This window comes from Talpa europaea (assembly GCF_964194135.1).
Source record: "Talpa europaea genome assembly, chromosome: 2".
Classification (NCBI taxonomy): Eukaryota; Metazoa; Chordata; class Mammalia; order Eulipotyphla; family Talpidae; genus Talpa; species Talpa europaea.
In genome coordinates this window covers 28,685,357-28,706,831 of record NC_140068.1, presented here as the reverse complement: position 1 = coordinate 28,706,831, position 21,475 = coordinate 28,685,357, and the positions used below count along the sequence as shown (strand labels likewise).

General features: G+C 35.9%; 1 protein-coding gene across 2 annotated transcripts in view; it reads right to left on the bottom strand.

The window, feature by feature from the left end:
* The window catches only part of THEMIS (thymocyte selection associated), a gene marked incomplete at both ends in the record, with an annotated part of 142,487 nt that overhangs the window by 92,995 nt on the left and 28,017 nt on the right, over nucleotides 1-21,475 (bottom strand). For both annotated transcript variants that reach the window (XM_084259568.1, XM_084259569.1), the window contains one exon: nucleotides 8,059-8,217. In XM_084259568.1, the coding sequence (XP_084115694.1) occupies nucleotides 8,059-8,217 (159 nt within the window). The remainder of the gene's footprint in view (nucleotides 1-8,058; nucleotides 8,218-21,475) is intronic.

The following is a 21,475-nucleotide window of genomic DNA, read 5'->3' as shown; positions in this document are numbered from 1 at the left end:
TTCAACAGTACCATTCTTGTGGAGGATGTTGACAGGAAGGAAGCCATGGATGTGCAGGGACAGAAGGTACATGCTAAACTCTCTGTACTTTCCATTGAACTTTGCTGTCAGTCTCAACACTCAAAAACATGCCTATTTTCTAAAAAAGATTTTGTACCAATAGCAGAATCTCTAAATCACTGGTATAATACGGCAATGTGCTTTACGAATGTCCAGTTAAGACAGTCAAGACACAAAAGATTTGAGTAGACATTTTTTTAAGGCTAATTTGGTTCTTTTCATGAGAATTCCTTCATGGTAATATTGTTAAGGTAACACCATGAAGAGCTTTAGAGGTATTGTGCATACAGAAAAGGAGGTGGAAAGAGCTAAAAGCAATGAGATAGGTTTTTTTGAAGATGAACATAAAATGTTTAACTTTTTGTGGAGTTTGGTTTACATTGTTGTTGGTATTTTGGAAGCAGAGGCCCCCTCCTGTCAGGTGTAGCTATAGCCGCACACCCACCATTAAAGCACCTATAGTCCTCCACCAAGTGCTCCCTTCCCACTATATACTTAGTAAGTACATAGTTCCACAAATGAAACAGAGGGAAATTAATTTTGAAAAATGTCAATCTATTACATATTTTGATAACCAGGCATAAAAGTGCAGGTTTCATAAAATTTAGTCATTTATCCTTAGTCAAATTCTTGAATATATACTTCCATTAATCTGATTTCTGTCATTGGTTATTCTTTAATACTTTTCTGTATTTTTCAAATTATAATTAAAATTATTTTGTAAATAGTCTTATTGTAAAGAGATATAGATATATTTTGGAGATAATTCTTTGTGGCATTTCTACATGTCTCAGCAGCTTGAGGAAATAGATTTGTTTTCTAAGTAGTGAAAAAATGATACAGTATCTCCCTCTTGAGAGGCATTCCAGGATAGTAAAATCTCCCTACATTCCCCAAAGGAGATCTTTTTTTTTTACATTCCAGGGTAATAAAGACAATTGTTTTCTCAAGGGAAAAGATTGGCAGGTTTGCCAGTGGCCCCTGGCACCTCTGGGATTTCCTAAACTAAATATTCCTTTGTTGTGCCTTCAATTGATCCTGTTCTCTATCACCCCATGAAACATGGGGCTCCAGGAGAACCACTACAGCAGGAAGCTCAAGCTGCCTGATGTGGCATGAGACTGTTGAATTTATTTGGCCTCCTTGCTTCATCACCCACCTAATTTATTAAAGTGTGGCATAACAGCCTACCAGCTATGAGGCTAGGCAGGGATTGTATGACCACTTGACAGAGAAAACCCATGTATTCATCTATCTAGCAGAAATTAATTTAAGAGGCACTGCCTATAGCTTGTTTTTAAAGTATAATTTAAGCCCATTAAACATATGAAGGTAATTTTACATACAGTGAATTTTCTAAATTCATTAAAAATTCTTATTTCATGTTATTTTAAGACTAGCATTTATTTAGACCTTTGAACATTTTAATGGAGAAAAACAACATATACGTAACAGAAAAATTAAAAATTATGTCATATAACCAGAGAGGCTATGGTTTCTCATTATAACAGTGATGCTGCTTCACAAAAAGATCATCTCTCTTTTTCTATGACTAAGCAAGAAGTGCTTCAGAGCACTGACTTTGGAGTCATACTGTTTTGGTCTGCATTGGTGGCCTCCAACACAATACCACTACTAGAACATTGTATTGAACATTTGCAATGTGACTTCTCGAAATCTGTATGGCTAGAATTGAGATGTACTGTAAGCAGAAAACACAGATCAAATGTTAAAGACTTACCTTGAAAATAAAACATCTCAATAATTTTATATTGATTAGATATTAAATGAATGTTTTAGGTACCTGTTTTTAATAAAACATATTTTAGGACAAATTTTACCTTTTCTTTTGAACAATTTTTAATATCTATGCTAGGTAGCCTCCCAGATAGCTCCAGTGACTTCTGCCTACTATCATTAAGGCCTTTGGTAGTCCCAGATTACACAAGCATTTGTCTGTGTGGTCTAAAGAATACAGCACAGTGATGGCATATCATTTCTGAGGTTATAGAAAACTATGGTTTCTATATTGGGCTTTCTCAGATCACTCACTCAGGGAAATCAATGGAGTGAGTCATGTGGCATAAAAATAAAGTCTTCTGAAACAGTCACATGAATATATTCATTCATGGACAAACGAGCATAAATGTGCAATCTTAAAATATATTTGTATCACACAGTGCTAACGTAAATTTAACACAACCACTTACTATGTGATCTTGAGCAAGTTACTTGATCTCCTATAACTGCTTCCTCATATGTAAAATTTAACAAGTAACACATATATGCATAAAAGTATACGAATAGTTATATATGGAAAAGTACTTAGAATAATCTCTGGCACATCATCAGATTTCTCATGTGAGTGTGTGATATGGACAGGGGAAGATTATATAATAGTAGAGAATGTTCCATTCCTAAGCTCTACTAACACATTTTGTACATGCCTCTTACCTCCAACAACACAACTTCCACACAGTAATAAAAATCAGCTTGAAAATTCAAAATAAAAAATGTCTTCAATCTAATCTTATAATTTTAATTTGGCTTCATACATGCAACTACAACAGTCCTTGAACATATGGTTTAGAGACACTTATGTGAATGTTGTTTGAGAGGAAAAAACTGTTCATCATAAAAATGTATCGAAACACTTTCTTCCAGGATATTTCTCATGGCTAAAGAAAAAGCATTTATTATTCATGTTTTATAACACTATGAAGCAGAAACATATCTTTCCAAGAAGTAATCTAGAGATGTGGAACTTCAATCAACCCAAACATTATATGATTTACCAATATATGAGGAAAATGCAATCAGCTACTAAATATCAGAACATATTTTTGTTATATTTGGCAAGAATGGAACCTTTTCTAGATCATCAAAAAGCTCAGCCAAGAGGTTTGTCTTCTAAAAGAACAAACTGTACTTCTAAAGCTGTGTGCTTATTTCCATAAAGAACTGAAATGGTTGCCTTTTATTTCTTAATATAGAGAACATTTTTGAAGTGACAAAATAGAGACATAAGGAAACATAACATTAATGTAAGATGCAACTAGTGATGCATATTACAAATTTAGGCCCCATTCACATTTTGGCAAAAAATCAGTTTCCAGTTTGTGCCCCTAAAGTGTCCTTGCCAAACCCTTATAAAGCTTTCCTTTTTTGACTGCTACTTAAGCTTCCATTTGCTGTAGCTGTATCTATAAACTGTATTTACTAGTGAAAGGCTGAGCAGAGTTTTCTTCAGCAGAGCATTTGTATTTGCAAAGAAATCAGCAGGGGCACCTTTGCAATGATCATCTTTAAGACTTTCAAATTTCCAAGATAAGATTAGAATCTATTTTAATATACTTTAATGCAGAAGAGTGGATGATGTCAACAAAAATTCTAAGATACTGATCTCTAAAAATTATCTCTCCCATACAATCAATGGAAGAACTGGTTTAAAAAATTATCAGAATTAATTTTTCCAGACTCTGAAAATTTATCCAAGATTGTTTGCAACAATCTGGGAAATATTTATTAAAGAATAAAACGTCTGATTCTTGGTGAGAACAGCTAACTTTGAAGGATTTTGGCTTAACGCATTCACAGTCCTCCCACCCTTCAACTCCATGTAGTGTTGAAAACCCACAGCCTGCAGTCAGAGCAAAACCAGCAGTTTGGCAGTCACAAGATGGGGCAGAAAGGAGCTGAAGTTCTGTCATAGCTCATTCTCAGAGATGTGTCATTCTTTGACATGTCTGGTGACTCACTGGAAGATTCTACTTACAATGTTGCCCTCCTTTGATATTATTTTGAACTTAGTGGGGGAAAAAACTTTTCTTCAGGGCATTTTTCAAAAACAATGAAAGGCAAATATTTAATTTTTGTGGTTTTCTGTATTGGTGTATAACAGTTGGGGAAAACAATAGGCTAATTTGTTTAAACCAAAAACTTTAAAAATAAAAGTCTCTAGACGAGAAAAGATAAATTCCTAAAATCAGAAAAGAACAAGGAGACATTATTACAGATTCTATGAACATTAAAATAATAGAATTGTATGAGCAATTCTATGTTCCAAATGTGATAATCAACATGGACTGGATTGTTTTCTTGAAAGACACAACCTGCTGAAATTCATACAATGAATTGTCAATTTAAATGACATGTAACTATTAATAAAACAGAGTCAATAATTAATAACGATCCAAAATAAAAAGTACAGGTCCAGAAAGTTCTCACTGCTGAATTCTACCAAACATTTAAGGACAATTTTATCATAATTCTCTATAATATCTTTAGAAAATAGAAACAGAGGGCTTATTTCTATTTATTTTATGAAACTAACACTAATACCAAAACTTTGCAAAAGATACTACAAAGAGAAAACCAGCTGCAGAACAATTTCTCTTATAAATGAATGCAAAAGGATTCAGTGAAGTGTTAGCAATTCAAATCCAGCAATTTATAAAAAGAATTATCCTATACAAACAAGTGGAATTTATCCCAGGTGTTCAAAGATGATTCAGCATTTGAAAATCAATTAATGTAATTGATAATAAAGTAAAAGAAAAATTATATCAATAAATGCAGAAACGATATTTGACAAAAATCAAGATTAATTCAAGATTAAAGAAAACTCACTTAGCAAAACAGAAATAGAGAACTTCCTCAACTTGATTAAGAATATCTATACAAAGTCTACGCCTATCACACTTAATAGTGAGAAACTATTTACCCAGGTTGAAGACATAACATCCATACAGTTCATACAATGAACTGTGGTACATCCAGACATTAAAATCTTGTTCAGTATTAAAAAAAATAGGCTAACAACCTTGAAAAGGTTTTATGAGATTTGATATTTGGGAAGCCATGCATAATTGGTGGTAAATAATATATTGTAAATCTATATATCTTCTTAATTTTGCTGCAAACTTAAAACTAACCTTAACAAATAGTCTTAATTAGGAGGGAATTAAAATGGTATACTAGAAATTATTTATTTTTTAAAAATGCAATAATGAAAGAATAGAGGAATGCAAAAGACTTAAGGAAACAAATAGCACAGTGACAAATGTAAATCCTTCATTATTGGTAATTACATTAAGTATAAGTGAATTAATTACTACAATAAAAAACCAGAAATTGACAGAATGGATTTAAAAACATCTAAGTTGTTTGTGCTCTACAGAAGACATACTTAAGATTCAAAGACACAAATTGTTTGCAGTAAAAGAACAATATAGACTATGCAAATAGTATGCAGAAGAAAACTGAAGAGACTACATAAAATCAAACAAAATAAACTTTAAAACAAAAATTGTTACTAGAAACATAAGAATTATTGTATAGTGATAAAAAGTTTACTCCATCAAGAATTTTGTTTCCTAACAAAATTGACAGGAAAAATAGATACTTTAACACTAGTTGGAAACCGTGATACTTCATTTTCAATACTGGATAGAAATAAACAGAAGAGCCACAGGAAATAGAAGACTTGAACAACACTATAACCAACAGACATCTGCAGAACATTTCACCCAAGAACAACAGAATAGATAATCTTCTCAAGTTGAAATTGAACTTTCACTAGGTTTGGCCATAAACAAATATCAAAACATTTCTGAAGATAGAAATAATATGAAGTATGTCTTCAAACCATAGTAGAATGAAATTATAAATCAATAAGAAGAAATTTAAGAAATTTGCAAATAGGGGAAATGTTTTTAAAAAGATAAGGGACCTTTTCACTGAAAATCTACGTGGGATTCCAAAGTTAAAAGTTTCAAATAGAATATAAAGAAAGAGATGTTTCTGTTGAAATTTATGAAGAATATTTGTAGCCTTGAGTTTTATCTTCCTCCCTAGCACTGATGTAGGATTACTCCTCTATATATGATAGCTTTCATTATCATCAAGATTCCTCTACGAAAGGAAATATTCCCTAATCATCACCAATCACTCTACCCCTCGATTTAAACTAGTTTTGAAAATAAAATTTTCAAATTATTGCTAAAATTGATGCAAGCTTATCATATCAATTGAAAGTTTAAAGATATATTCTAAACAGCAACTTGACAAGTTAAACTGTTAGTCGAAAGCTAAGTATTTTAATTGATCTAATAAGAAAAACTATCAGAAGATGCTAGTTATTTTTAATTAACTAGATATTTACTATATATATATCTCCTTTAATACTATGAAGATAGTCATAATAAATGAGATTCAGAGTCTATCCTCAGCAATCATTAGGCAAATGGTACACATACATAAGCCACACAAACAACTTAAATTGCATGCAAAATATAGTAAATCAGGTAATTGAGGGATTAAAGTCTACAGTGGTCAAAAAGGGTTTTACATCCAAAAAGGGTTTTTTCTTGAGTATTCTCAAGAATACTTTTAAAGTAATGGTTCTCAACCTTGGCTGCTCATTAGTACCAACGAGGAGCTTTATGCAAGCTTGATGACCAGACTTCATCCCAAAACAAATCAATCAGAATATTTCAAGCAAGTGTCCTGAATATCAGGGTTTTTTTTGTTTTGTTTTGTTTTAAGTTCCCCAGGTGATTCTAATGTGCAGTCAAATTTGAGAAGATTGTTATAAAGGATGGAGGTAAGGAAGAAATAGTAATAACTGAACAATGGGTAAGATTTCAGTTGTAAGGGATAGGAAACTAGAAGAATACTATCCTCATATAACTAGTTTATTTTTACCCCCTAAATTGAGGCTCAAGTTTAACATTTTCTAAAATCTTTCCCTGATTCCACTGATGATGATGATAATATTAATGACAATCAAAGCTAATACTGTTTTTATGTCATTTGCTGTATGACAAATATTTACCACCTAAAGGAGATACCTTAACTATAGTTTAATACTTAATCCTCTCAGCAACACTACGGTATAGCTAGTTTTTTAAATCCATTTTTACATAAGAGTAGAGTAAATAACTTGGCAAGTTTACACAAGAAGGGGCATAGTTGGGATATAAATATAGTGATACCAAATCCATGTTAAGAAACATGATCAACTGGACTTCATCAAGACATTCATTAAATAACAATTATTGAATATATACTCTCTGTGTCATAAGATGTGCTTGATACCAGAAATAGAGAGTTCTATATGTCATATTTTATTTGTCAAAGAGTTTTAGTGTATAGCAGAGGTTAGCAAACTCTAATTCATGGGCAAAGACTGACAGCATCTTTTTTATATATAAATTCTTACTGAACCATAGCCATGCTCATTGGTTTATATATTATCTATAGCTAGTTTTATGTTTCAGCATCAGAGTGGGTAGTCATCAGTGAGATCATTTGACAACAAAATCTAAAGTATTTACTATCTAGTCCTTTACAGAAAATGTTTTCCAACCTCTGCTCTAGAGAACAAGATCAATAAAAATCATTGGTGACTACCCAATAAGATGCCTGCTATGGTGTCCAAGATACTATAGGAACATGAAAGAACAATATCTAGATTTTGTTAGAGGGTCAGCAAAATTTTTGCAGTAAACTTGACCCTTAAGCTGATTTTGGAAGACTGAACAGAATTAACTAGACAAAGAAAAGTAGCCAGATTTGTCAGTAAGATCAGACGTTTAGCAGGGATCCCAGGAGCTAGAATAATGTCAATAGGAATAAAAACATCAGATTAATATGTTTAAAGGATACTAATTAGTTCTATATACTTTATGAATATCTATCTTTGCTATCTTTACTCTCACTAACACAATTAGTGGTAAGCTCTAAGAATTTGTTAATAGGAAGAAATCTTAAGTAAAGAATATTTATTAAAAAGGGAAGAAACATTTTTGCCTCTATTAGTCCTTAAAATTACTGGACTATAAGAATTGTGGTAAATTTCACCCACTGGTCTAGAATGGGGAAAAAAAAAAAAAACCCAAAACACCTACCACTTTTTCATTGTTTCAGTCATATAGACTGTGGATAATTCTTAACAATACAGTTTTACAAATGAGAAATGGTTGCAATAGAATGTACCTGGAAAATTCATAGGCAGTTCAAATGGTTGTGGAGTCTCACAGCCTTCAATATGTTCACAAATTTCAGCTATAATCTTCTTAATTTTGAGTCCGGTAATTTTAATCACATCTCCTGTTGCCAAACAACATTCATTTCCAAACATTTCATAAACAGAACCTAAAGAAGAGCAAAAACAGCTTTAAAAAAATGAAATAATGAAGTACAATGAATCAAAAGCCTTATATAAAGTGTTTTTATTCAGTTCTTCTCTTAGTTACCTATTAAACAAGAATTTAATCAAGTTTGGCAAAATATACAGCATGTACCAAGAAAAATATTAGATTTTTCACTTCATCCACTGGGCAAAGTACAAACAATCTTTTTTTGTTAGTATTTTAAATTGAATCTATGCTTTCCTCAGCACCTTTAGCTCATCTTTACAAGGTCAAACTACAAACAAGTCTTCCCTGCTGCTATTTCTGATCTGTTTTTTGCTGGGTCACAGAATTAGGCTCATCTGAGTCAACAATAATCTAAGTAAGTACCACAAACCAGGTTGTAATACAATCCAAGATCCAAAGACAAAGGGTCCGTACACCAGAGCATTATATCTATTTATTAGACCTGGCTGTTTTCATCAATGTGAAAATAAAAGATGTGTTGTCCATTTGATGTCTTTATTTTTGACAAGCTGGAAATCATTCTCAATATCTTTATGGCAAAAGGGGGGCAGACCAGTCCAGATAAACTGAAAAGCTTCATTTTAGTTCAAGATTTTAGTATCCCTCCCAACACACCTTTTTATCACAGATACTAAAGCTGAACTTTTCATCCATTTGTTATCTTTTTATATCTTGTGATGTTAGGACACTATATAGTGAACTAACCACAAGATGAACAACAGGATAGAGAAAAGACAAAATTTCTGCATAATCTAACCTTAATTAAAAAAAAAAAAACAACCCTTAAACATTTCTTGAATATTGTTGCTTTACAATTGAACAATAAAGTAACAGCAGGTATAAAAAAAAGCATTATAGAACTGTGAGTGTTGAAGCATATTAGTTTTCCCTTATCTGATTTATATCCTCTTTACCATTCTAGGATTTGAACCTATGATTTTAGAGTTGTTTGCTATTTTCTGACCTTGTCCCTCTACTGAACCCCCTCCTCTTAGACTCTTACCTAATACAATTATATAACATTAATGGTTATCATAAGTTATTAAGCCTGGAATCCAATTTAGCTTCAACAACTCTGATTGTATTAGTCTCAATAGGAAACAGGGGACACACTCAAAGTAGAATAAATTGAGGGACCTCCCTGGTGGCGCAGGCGGTTGAGTGCTGCTCTGTGAAGCTGTCCGCAGCCTCTGCAGCATGGGTTCGATTCCCAGCCGGACAGGGATAATCCCACATGGCGTGGCAGACCTCTCCTGTCTCGCCCGCTGCTCCCCTCAGCAGTGTATTTCATCAGTCTGCCTGTTCTGTTCCCTGCTCTGTCTCCGGTGAATCCTCTCACCCTCCCGCGCATCTGGCCTGTGCCCCTATTCTCATATAAAAATAAATAAATCTTTAAAAAAAAAAAAAGAAGAAATTGAGGAAGTTTTAACAAAGGGAAAACTTATACAGAGGCACAGCTAGTTCTAGACAGCACAAGAAAATAAATGCCCTAACCTTACTCTTCTTCCATTGGTGCTTTGCCAGGAGAGACTTTTGACCAGATTCAGTAAGAAATCAGAAGACAAGGAAGCTGCTGATGACCCACAGCAGTAAGCCTCCCTCTCAGAGAGCAGAAATGAAAATCTGGCACACCAACCAAAGGCCCATTATTTAATGAGAACTATTTTTTTTTATAGAAGAGACTTATACTTTATCTTCTGCTAATTTTTTAAAATTTATTTACTTATGCATACAAGAAGTGGGGTACAGGCCAGAGTTATGGGGGGTGAGAGGATTCACCAGAGACAGTGGGGAACAGAACAGGCAAACTGACTGAAATTAATTGCTGTGGGGAGTAGCGGGTGAGACAGGAGAGGTCTGCTGCACCATGTGGGTAGCTCCCTGGCTGGGGATACAACTCATGCTGCAGTGGCAGCAGATAGCTTCATAGTACTGAGACTTAAGCCCTTGCATCACCAGGAAGGCCTCTAATGAGAACTATTTTTGCACACATGCCAGTGTCACTCCTCAAGCTTTGAGAATATGCTTCCACATCTGCCTCTTTTTCTCATACTGTTCCCTTAACTACATAAACATTCATAATTTTTATTAACTCCAATAGAGTGTTGTCATCTGTAGAACAAAATGGGATATTAAAAAATAATAATAAATGCACAGTGACATTTTCCTCCAATGAACTCAGAATTGTTATTTCCTCTGATCTTCATTTGGCAATTAATCACATGCTAATACTTTTTAACTTCAGTATTATTTCATCATGTATTTAACTTTTTATGACTTTAGCTTTTATTACTCCCAATTCAATTTTAAGTTTCATGAGAGAAAATACTGTATTATATTTTTGTATGACTATTACACATAATCCTCTCCTCCTCATTTATTCAACAAACTTTAATGAAAGCCTACTATGTGGCATGCATTCTGGTTAGGTTGTAAATAAAATGCATCACTGCCTCTTATCTCCCCCCAGAAGCACAATTACAACAAATTTTACCAAAGCTATAACATAGGGAATATGGTATTGTGGGAGCACATTGGAATCATTTAACTAAGCAATTATATGGGGAACAGATTAGTGAAAGATTCCTAGAAAAGATGACAACTAAAATGAGCTTTAAAGGAAGAATCACAAGATGTTAACACACGCAGAGGAAATAGTAGCCAAAAGGGTACTGATATGTGAAAAAGCCAGATACATTCTGGAAACTTCTAGAAGTTTGTTAGGTTTCAAATGTAAGTAAAAAAGGAGGAGTGGTAAGAACAGAGACTAGAGTAGGAGTAGGCCCAGTTCATACAGCATCTTTATGCAATCATCAATAAACAAAAATTCCAACTTCAATATGAAATAACCTCAAAGTCAAGGAATCTACATTTCTAGTTATCATGGTCCAGAAACCAATGCCAATTTAACAAAAGGTCATATGTATTTAGGTGCCTGCTACCCAAAGTGTGTCTACTACATCACCTGGGAACTTGTTAGAACCTTGGCCAGTCTCCAGACCTGCTGAATCAGAACATGCATTTTTAACAAGATCCCCAATGGTTCACAAGTACATTAAGGTTTGTAAAGCACTGGTTGAGGCAACAAATGTATAACTGAAATAGTATCTGTTCTGAGATTGCTGCAAAACTAAGCAGAGAAGGAAGGCCATGCCACACAGTGGAAGCATTCATGTCATTAAGGTGGAGGATATTGTAGGTAGAGCCTGGGAAAGGGAAGGATATTAATCAGGAAAGTGGTATGATTTTTCTTTGTTACATGTAACAGAATGTAATTTAACTTATTCCAAATGAAATCTGTTTGGCTTAATTTCAATGCAATACTGTCTAATTGTAGATGTGATTATATCAAACTGAGTTACTTGGACTGTCATCTTTCTTTCAAAGTTTTAATTGAAATTTAAAATTAAAAGATAGATTTATTTGAGATTACCTATCAGTTCACATGGAGGAAAAACCAGAGAATTCAATGGGTAGAAAATGCTGTGTATTTTAGTCACCGGAAGGAAAGTTTTTGGCCCTTTAGTTCTTTCTAAACATCTTTCTCCTTTTGCAAAAAAGAAAATCACTTTTCCCATCATATAAGGGAAAGACCCACATGCAAATTCTAATCTTTAACATTTATCTTTAAGTCTTTGTGACTCCCAAGAATGAAAACAGTTAATTCACTTTTAATAAAAATTATTCAGTGATGCCTAACACTAGAAAGTTATGTGCATGATGGGGGAGAACATATAGCAAATGTCAAATTTCTGAAGTTTGAGAATTCTTATAGTTGATACCAATATAATGTCTTTTAAAATATGTTTTTCCTCAGTGAAAATAAAAATTGCTCATTTTAAAAACAGTCAACTTTCATAATTTCAGAAAAAACACATATCATGTATATAATTGCCTTTTAAAAAATTTGCCAAGATGTCTGAACTATGTTTTTGTGTATACATAGATATTAAAATACTTTTCATATCATTTCAACAAGACTTGCATTTTGAATATGCAAATCTCAAATCTATTAAATCTTTACAGATTGATTCTTTCCAAGCCAGAGCATATGTATTCAGGATAATGCCAACATCAGAGAAAGCTGGAACAAAGTAGCCTGTTTTCAGTGATCAAACATTGCCCCTGAAGGCTATAATAAAAGAACCATGTGCCTTTGAAATCACCTTTTCTGTAATGCCACTTTGTTCAATAAAAACGACACATTAATATCCTTTTATGAGCTCATCCTTTACTTGATAATCCATATAAGCAAAGCTGTGATCTCATTAGAACAGCCAAAACAATTGGTTCAATAGATTTCTCTTCTACTTCCTATACAAAGTTTAAAAAGTATGGCAATCAGGAAAGAGAAAACAATCATTCAGAGGATTTTCCCCCTTATTTGGAGATGCACCCTTTCCCTATTTCCTATAACCCTTTCCCCTGTCATTCCAGACCATTCATTAAATCCCTTATCACCTCGTCAACCTGTCAAAGTTGAACCAATCCTAAGAATTTAGGTTCTATTCATCTTCTTCAAAATCTTCCTCTGTCCCCACAACTAAGAATAAATTTGCTCCTCTGTGCCCTAAAAGCACTTTGTAAGTCTCTCCATTATAGCCTCCATGTAATTATTAACACAACCTTAGAGTCCTACTTTCTGACCATTGATAGAAAGCACATTGTAGAAATTAGGAGTTCCTAGAGAAGAGACATCATCGTAACTATACATGTACCTACCCTCATATACACCCAGCTAGTGACACAGGTTTGTCATTGAGTAGCTCCTTCAGAATGTTAATTATTACTTAGCTTTACTATAACATGGCAATAAATTATTGCAAATACAGTTGTAGTCTTTCTACATAAGCTGTTTAAGGTGTGGGCTTTGGCATGGATTATAGTTTCATTTGGAATGTTTAATATCAAATATGCAAGCACACATCAGACTAGCAGACACCTTGTGATTTTCTTAAACAAGCAAATTTAAAGTGTGGGTAGTTCCATAAATGAATTTCTACTTGTAAGTTTGCCATTTTACCTTATATTTATCATTTTTGTATTAGTGGACTTGAGGATGAAGCTCATGAAGTGTTCTGAAATAGACTTGGAGGAGTTGAGAATTTACTCCTGTAAATTATGATTGATACTGTATGATGATGTACACAGAAACACCTCAGATTAATCTTGCCAGTTGAGATTTATATTTTCCCTGCTAAGTAGATATGATTATTCTTTGCTTAAGGATAGTACAAATTACCAAGAGGAAGCAGTCCCACGAAAAACAGATATGTGTGAAATTAGTTCATTCACAATGCTGTCCCTAGAGTTGGTGGTTAACAAGGAATAAATCAATCATTACAGTGACAAGCTTAATTTTTGAAAGGAATTTCTAAATAGTTCCCCATAGGAATAACATTTTATGTGGCTAGTCATCTGCAAGGAGAATATCTCCATCCCCTGTAATGCAGAGACAAAGCCGTTCCAAATACATGAAGAATATATCTAAAAATAGATGAACATGCTGTTTGAATGCAGAGTGCAGATAAGATTGAAAAGCAAACTTGCAGCTTCACTGGGAGTGGATTCTACCAGTTAGGTACTAAATATACCACACAGAGATATTGTTATACTACATCATCATTCAAGGACTTAGAAACTCCCTGTCCTATCAAAATATCAATATAAATAGGGCAAAAGATTGGAATCAAGTAGTAAGAAAAACGACTACACTGAGAACTAACATATAACATCTCTTACCTCTAAGAGTATGTTTGTTTGGATTTTTGGTGGGGGGTGGGGAGATTGTGGTTTAAGTGCTATCCAGACTGTCAAGCTTAAAGTCAGAAAATAGGGAACATAGGGAAGTAATGAAAACAGTGAGTTGGGAAAGCTGAAGTCTGAGAGCCAATTAAGCAGATTAGAACAGTAGTGTGGCCAGAAACCATAAAATGCCCAATTTTTAAACCACTCAGTAATTTATAAGCCATGTATTTCACTAAATTTCAGTGACTGAAGAAGATTCTGCTCTTAACCATCTAAAAACTTGCTGTAGAAATCAAAAGAATAATCAGTAACTACTATGAACAGTTATATGGAAACAAGTTCAACAATCTAGAGGAGATGGACAAATTCCTACAACTCTACAATCACCCAAAGCTAGATAAAGAAGAAATAGACCACCTAAACAGACCAATTACAAGCAGCGAAATTGAAATGGTAATCAAAAACCTCCCCAAAAACAAAAGCCCAGGACCTGATGGATTTACAAATGAATTCTACCAAACATTCAGAGACGAATTAGTGCCTATCCTTCACAAACCCTTCCAAAAAATTGAGAAGGAAGGGATAATACTAAAAACGTTCTATGAAGCCAACATTACACTAATACCAAAACTGAACAAGGACAACACAAAAAAAATAAAGAAAACTATAGGCCAATCTCCCTAATGAACACTGATGCAAAAATCCTCAATAAAATTTTAGCTATCAGAATCCAACAATGTGTCCATAAGATGATTCACCATGACCAAGTAGTATTCATTCCAGGGACACAAGGATGGGTTAACATCAGAAAATCAATCAGCGTTATCCAACACATCAACAAAAGGAAATATAAAAACCATATGATAATATCAGTAAATGCCGAGAAAGCTTTTGACAAAGTACAACACCCATTCATGATAAAAGCCCTTGAAATTCTTGGGATATAAGGAACATACCTCAACATCATAAAGGCCATACATGACAAGCCAACAGCCAGTATCATTCTCAAGGTGAAAAGCTGAAAGCATTTCCATTAAGATCTGGAACAAGACAAGGATGTCCACTCTTACCACTGCTTTTCAATATAATACTGGAAGTCCTAGCCAGAGCAATAAGACAAGAGAAAGACATCCAAGGAATCCAAATATGAAAAGAAGAAGTCAAACTATCACTATTTGCAGATGATATGATAATATATATAGAGAACCCCAAAAACTCCACAGAAAAACTAATTAAACTCATCAATCAGTTCAGTAAAGTGGCAGGATACAAAATCAACACGCAAAAGTCAGTAGCCTTCCTATACACAAACAATAAATCTGAAGAAGAAATAAAAAAAATCCCATTTATTATCGAAACAAAAAAAATTAAATACTTGGGAATAAATCTAACAAAAGAGGTAAAGGATCTATACAAAGAAAACTATAAAACACTGTTAAAAGAGGGGAAGGGGCGGAGCAACATGGCGGCGAGGAGACGCTGCGAGTAAGATCTCCCATTAAAAAAAAAGTTAATAGGGAGGAAAAGCGGCAGGTCCCAGTGAGAACTGGGACACGGAAGATAAACGGAGGACTCCAGCAAACTGCCCAAAGAAGAAAGTTGCCATAAAAGAGGACCAGAAGGGAGGGAAGCGCAGAACCCTGCTCCCCTCCCCCGCCCACAGAGGCTGCACTCTCCAACCGGCAGAGAGGAGGGAAACAACAAACCAAAATGGCCAACAAGAAAAACGGACGCAGCAAGTGGGACTGTGAGTGGAAAGGAACTATTGCAGCCACCACACCCCGTGAACGGGAGCTGAGGCGAACCCTGCAGGATTCGCCCCGGCGGTGAGCGAACGGCTCCGGGCGCCATTAGAGAAGAACAAAGACCCCGGGAGACGCGCACACAGCCCAGGCTGCCAGTAAGCTTGCGCGGAAAGTGGCGCGCTCAGCGCGCTTGAAAAGCAAGTGCAGACCAGGATCGCGGCTGCCCAGGTCCCCGCGCCTGCGACCTAGGCTTGGGAGACGACCTAGGCTTGCGGGGAGACGCCTGGAGGTCCTCACTGAGGTGAAGGTCCCTCCCTGAGTAAGCAGGAACCAGGCCCCCAGGCATGGGAGCGGTGCAAAAGGCGCCATTCCCGCGCCACTGAACTGGGCTACAGCCCGCGTCCTGGAACTGAGGGCTTTGGAACTGAGACCTGGGGCACGAAATTAGGGGCGTGGGTTCCCCACGACGGTGGGGCACAAGGCAGACACAGCACCCCAAAGCCATTGAGGTGTACCCTACCATCCCCATTCTGCTCCCTGTCCCACGGGGTGGAAAATCAGCTCCCCAAGGGCTCTAGGAGAGATCTCTGGCGCCACCTAGCGACTTGAAGCCAGCACAGGCTCCTGAAGGAGCTAGTGGCCAGCTGGGGAGTTAGCCCACACCCGGCCCCTTCCGAACAAGTAGTCTGAGCCCACAGGGAGAGCGAGCACCCACAGCCGGGGCAGACCAGGCACGCAGAAGAGTGTGTCTGACACCGTATGCGCAGGGAGTGTGTCCCACATCACCATTTTAGAACAGGGACATTTCTTCAGTAAAGACTACCTGCAGAAGGCTTCCTCAGGAGCCAGAGGTGAGCGGGGGAAGTTCGCCCACGCCAGACCCCCTCTGGCCTGCAGTCCAAGCCCAGAGGGGGAGCAGGAACCCACCGCCGGGGCAGACCAGGCGCACAGGGGAGTGTGTCCCCACATCGACATTTTAGGACAGGGACCTTTCTCCAATAAAGACTGCTTGAAACTGACAGATGACTCCTGGAGGAACCAGAGGGGAGCAGAGAAGCTCACCCAAGATGCCGGCCAGTCCCAACTACACAGTGTCCCAACACATACGGCAAATTAGAAAACAGACAGTAGGGAGGAGAAGAACCACACGCAACCTAGCAACTCTCCAGAGAAAAAGCACACCACAAAAAGAAAACCAGCCCTCAGATTGCAACGACAGTAACTTGGAAGAACTTCTGAGCCTTCCAGAAAGAGAATTTAAAATTGCCGTGATTAAAAAACTGACAGAAGTCATAAAGGAAAACAATGATAAGGGAAAAATAATCAACGATCAGAAGAATGAAATTGAGTCCCTAAAGAGGGAAGTAAAAGAAATGCAGGAGATCAAAGAATTAGTGGAAGAACTAAAGAATTCTGGGAAAAGCAATGAAAGCAGAATTGATGAAATGGAAGAACGAATAAGTGCTCTTGAAGACACAGAAATAAAAAGAACCAAAACAGAAAAGGAAAGAGAAGTACGAAGGAAAAAGAATGAAGAAAGACTTCGGGAACTATCTGACTCCATGAGGAAAGGAAATATAAGAGTTATAGGAATACCAGAAGGAGAGGAGAGAGAAGTAGGAACAGAGAAAATATTCAAAGAGATAATTGAAGAGAACTTCCCAAATGTGAAGAAGGAGCTGAAAATTGATATACAAGAAGCAAGAAGAACACCAAACTTCCACGACAAAAGAAAAAATACTGCAAGACACATAATAGTAAAGCTCCCAAGAATCCAGGACAAGGAAAAAATAATGAAGCTGGCAAGAGGGAAGAAACAGATAACATTCAAAGGAAAGCCAATCAGGCTGACATCAGACTTCTCCGAAGAAACACTACGGGCAAGGAGAGAGTGGAGGGACATAGTCAACAGACTCCAAGAAAACAGATGCCAACCAAGAATACTCTATCCCGCAAAGCTCTCCTTCCTCTTTGAAGAAAGAATATGGACCTTCCCAGACAAACAGAAACTCCGGAATTTCATTGCAACTAAACCCCCACTCCAAAAAATACTACAAGGAGTCCTAAAGCCAGAACCTCAGAGGGACGAATAACAATGAAAGAAGGCCAAAAAAAAAAAAGTTATTAAAAGAATAAATAAATAAAATCAAAGGAAAGACAAACACAATGGCAAATACAGATGTTAACATATCAATATTAACTCTAAATGTAAATGGACTAAACTCTTCAATAAAAAGACACAGAGTTGCAGCCTGGATTAAGAAACAAAACCCAACCTTTTGCTGTCTCCATGAAACACATTTAGCTACAAAAGATAAAAATAGGCTCAAAGTTAAAGGATGGAAAACAATCCTACAAGCAAATGGACCAAAAAAGAAAGCAGGAACAGCTATACTTATATCAGATAAAACAGATTTCAAACTCAAAAAGATAAAAAGAGACCCCAATGGTCACTACATTATGATCAAGGGGACAATACTTCAAGAAGAAATAACACTCATTAACATATACGCACCAAACGAAGGAGCACCAAAATATATCAGACAAATGTTGTCCTCTCTGAAAACAGACATCAGAGAAAACACATACGTAGTGGGAGACTTCAACACACCACTATCAACAATGGATAGATCAACAAGACAAAAAATAAGTAAAGAAACCAAAGCTCTAAATGAGGACGTAGAGCAATTGGGCTTAACAGACATCTATAGAACACTAAACCCCAAAAAAACGGAGTACACATTTTTCTCAAGCGCACACGGATCATTCTCCAGGATCGATCACATACTGGGGCACTAGACAAACATCAACAGATACACCAAGATTGAAATCATATCAACCATCTTTTCTGACCATGAAGGCATCAAACTAGAAATAAACCATAAAAAGAAGGCAAGGAACTTTCCTACCTCATGGAGATTAAAAACCACACTACTGGAAGACCACTGGACTAATGAGGAGATCAAAGAGGAAATTAAAAAATTTTTTGAATTGAACGACAAGGAGGACACCAATATCCTAAATGTATGGGATGCAGCAAAAGCAGTAATAAGAGGAAAATATATAGCAATAGAAGCTCACATCAAGAAACAAGAAAGAACTCAAAGAAACAACCTAATCTCGAAGCTCAAAGATCCAGAAAAAGAACAACAAAAAACCCCAAAACCAGTAGAAGAAAAGAAATAATAAAAACCAAAGCAGAAATAAATGAAATTGAAACTAAAAAAAAATCCAAAAGATCAATGAAACCAAGAGCTGGTTCTTTGAAAAAATCAATAAAATAGACAAACCCCTAGCAAGGCTCACAAAGGAAAAAAGGGAGAAAGCACAAATAAACAGGATCATCAATGAAAGAGGAGAAATCACAACGGACACAGCAGAAATCAAAAGAATAATCAGTAACTACTATGAACAGTTATATGGAAACAAGTTTAACAATCTAGAGGAGATGGACAAATTCCTACAACTCTACAATCACCCAAAGCTAGATAAAGAAGAAATAGACCACCTAAACAGACCAATTACAATTAGCGAAATTGAAATGGTAATCAAAAACCTCCCCAAAAACAAAAGCCCAGGACCTGATGGATTTACAAATGAATTCTACCAAACATTCAGAGATGAATTAGTGCCTATCCTTCACAAACTCTTCCAAAAAATTGAGAAGGAAGGGACAATACCAAACACGTTCTATGAAGCCAACATTACACTAATACCAAAACCGAACAAGGACAACACAAAAAAGGAAAACTACAGGCCAATCTCCCTAATGAACACTGATGCAAAAATCCTCAATAAAATTTTAGCCATCAGAATCCAACAATGTATCCATAAGATAATTCACCACGACCAAGTAGGATTCATTCCAGGGGCACAAGGATGGTTTAACATCCGAAAATCAATCAGCGTTATCCAACACATCAACAAAAAGAAATATAAAAACCATATGATAATATCAATAGATGCTGAGAAAGCTTTCGACAAAGTGCAACACCCATTCATGATAAAAGCCCTTGAAATTCTTGGGATACAAGGAACATACCTCAACATCATAAAGGCCATCTATGACAAGCCAACAGTCAGTATCATTCTCAATGGTGAAAAGCTGAAAGCAATTCCATTAAGATCTGGAACAAGACAAGGATGTCCACTCTCACCACTGCTTTTCAATATAATACTGGAAGTCCTAGCCAGGGCAATAAGACAAGAGAAAGACATCCAAGGAATCCAAATAGGAAAAGAAGAAGTCAAACTATCACTATTTGCAGACGATATGATATTATACATAGAGAACCCCAAAAACTCCACAGAAAAGCTAATTCAACTCATCAATCAGTTCAGTAAAGTGGCAGGATACAAAATCAACACGCAAAAGTCAGTAGCCTTCCTATACACAAACAATAAATCTGAAGAAGAAGAAATCAAAAAAACCATCCCTTTTGTTATTGAAACAAAAAAATCAAATATTTGGGAATAAATCTAACAAAAGAGGTAAAGGACCTATACAAAGAAAACTATAAAACACTGTTAAAAGAAATAGAAGAAGACACAAAGAAATGGAGAGACATCCCCTGCTCGTGGATTGGAAGAATAAACATTATTAAAATGGCCATCCTTCCAAAAGCAATATACAGATTCAATGCGATTCCAATCAAAATTTCAATGTCATTCTTCAAAGAAATAGAAAAATTATTGATGAAATTCATATGGAATCACAAAAAACCCCGAATAGCCAAAGCTCTCCTGAAAAAAAAAGAAGGGAATGGAGGCATTACACTCCCAGACTTCAAACTATACTACAAAGCCATAATCATCAAAACTGCATGGTATTGGAACAAGAACAGACATACAGACCAATGGAATCGAATAGAAAATCCAGAAATAAACCCACAGATTTATGGTCAGCTAATCTTTGACAAAGGAGCAAAGACTATGCATTGGAGCAAAGAAAGTTTGTTCAATAAATGGTGCTGGGAAAACTGGGTCGCTACATGCAAAAGAATGAAGCTTGACCACTACCTCACACCATACACAAAAATCAACTCAAAATGGATTAAAGAACTAGACATAAGACCTGAAACCATAAAATATATAGAAGGAAATATAGGCGAAACACTACATGATTTGCACATCAAAGACATCTTTACAAACACATCACCCAAAGCAGTGATAGTGAAGGCAAAGATAAACAGCTGGGACTACATCAAATTAAAGAGCTTCTGCACAGCAAAAGAGACAATAACAAAAACAAAGAGAAACCCCACCAACTGGGAGAACATTTTTGCACCCAACACCAATGATAAAGGACTGATCACAAAAATCTGCAAAGAGCTGATGAGACTCAACAACAACAAAGAAAATAATCCAGTCAAAAAGTGGGCAGAAGAGCTAAAAAGAAACTTCTCTGAAGAGGAAATGCAAATGGCCAACAGGCATATGAAAAAATGTTCAACACCACTTGCCATCAGGGAAATGCAAATCAAAACTACCATGAGATACCATCTTACACCAGTGAGAATGGCACATATTAAAAAAACTAGCAACAACAAATGCTGGCGAGGGTGTGGAGAAAAAGGAACTCTTCTACACTGTTGGTGGGAGTGCAAACTGGTCCAATCACTGTGGAAAGCTGTGTGGAGATTTCTGGACCTACTAAACATAGAGCTTCCATATGATCCAGCAACTCCACTCCTAGGTATTTACCCAAAGGACACAGAAACATCAATTCCAAAGAATACCTGCACCCCTATGTTTATAGCA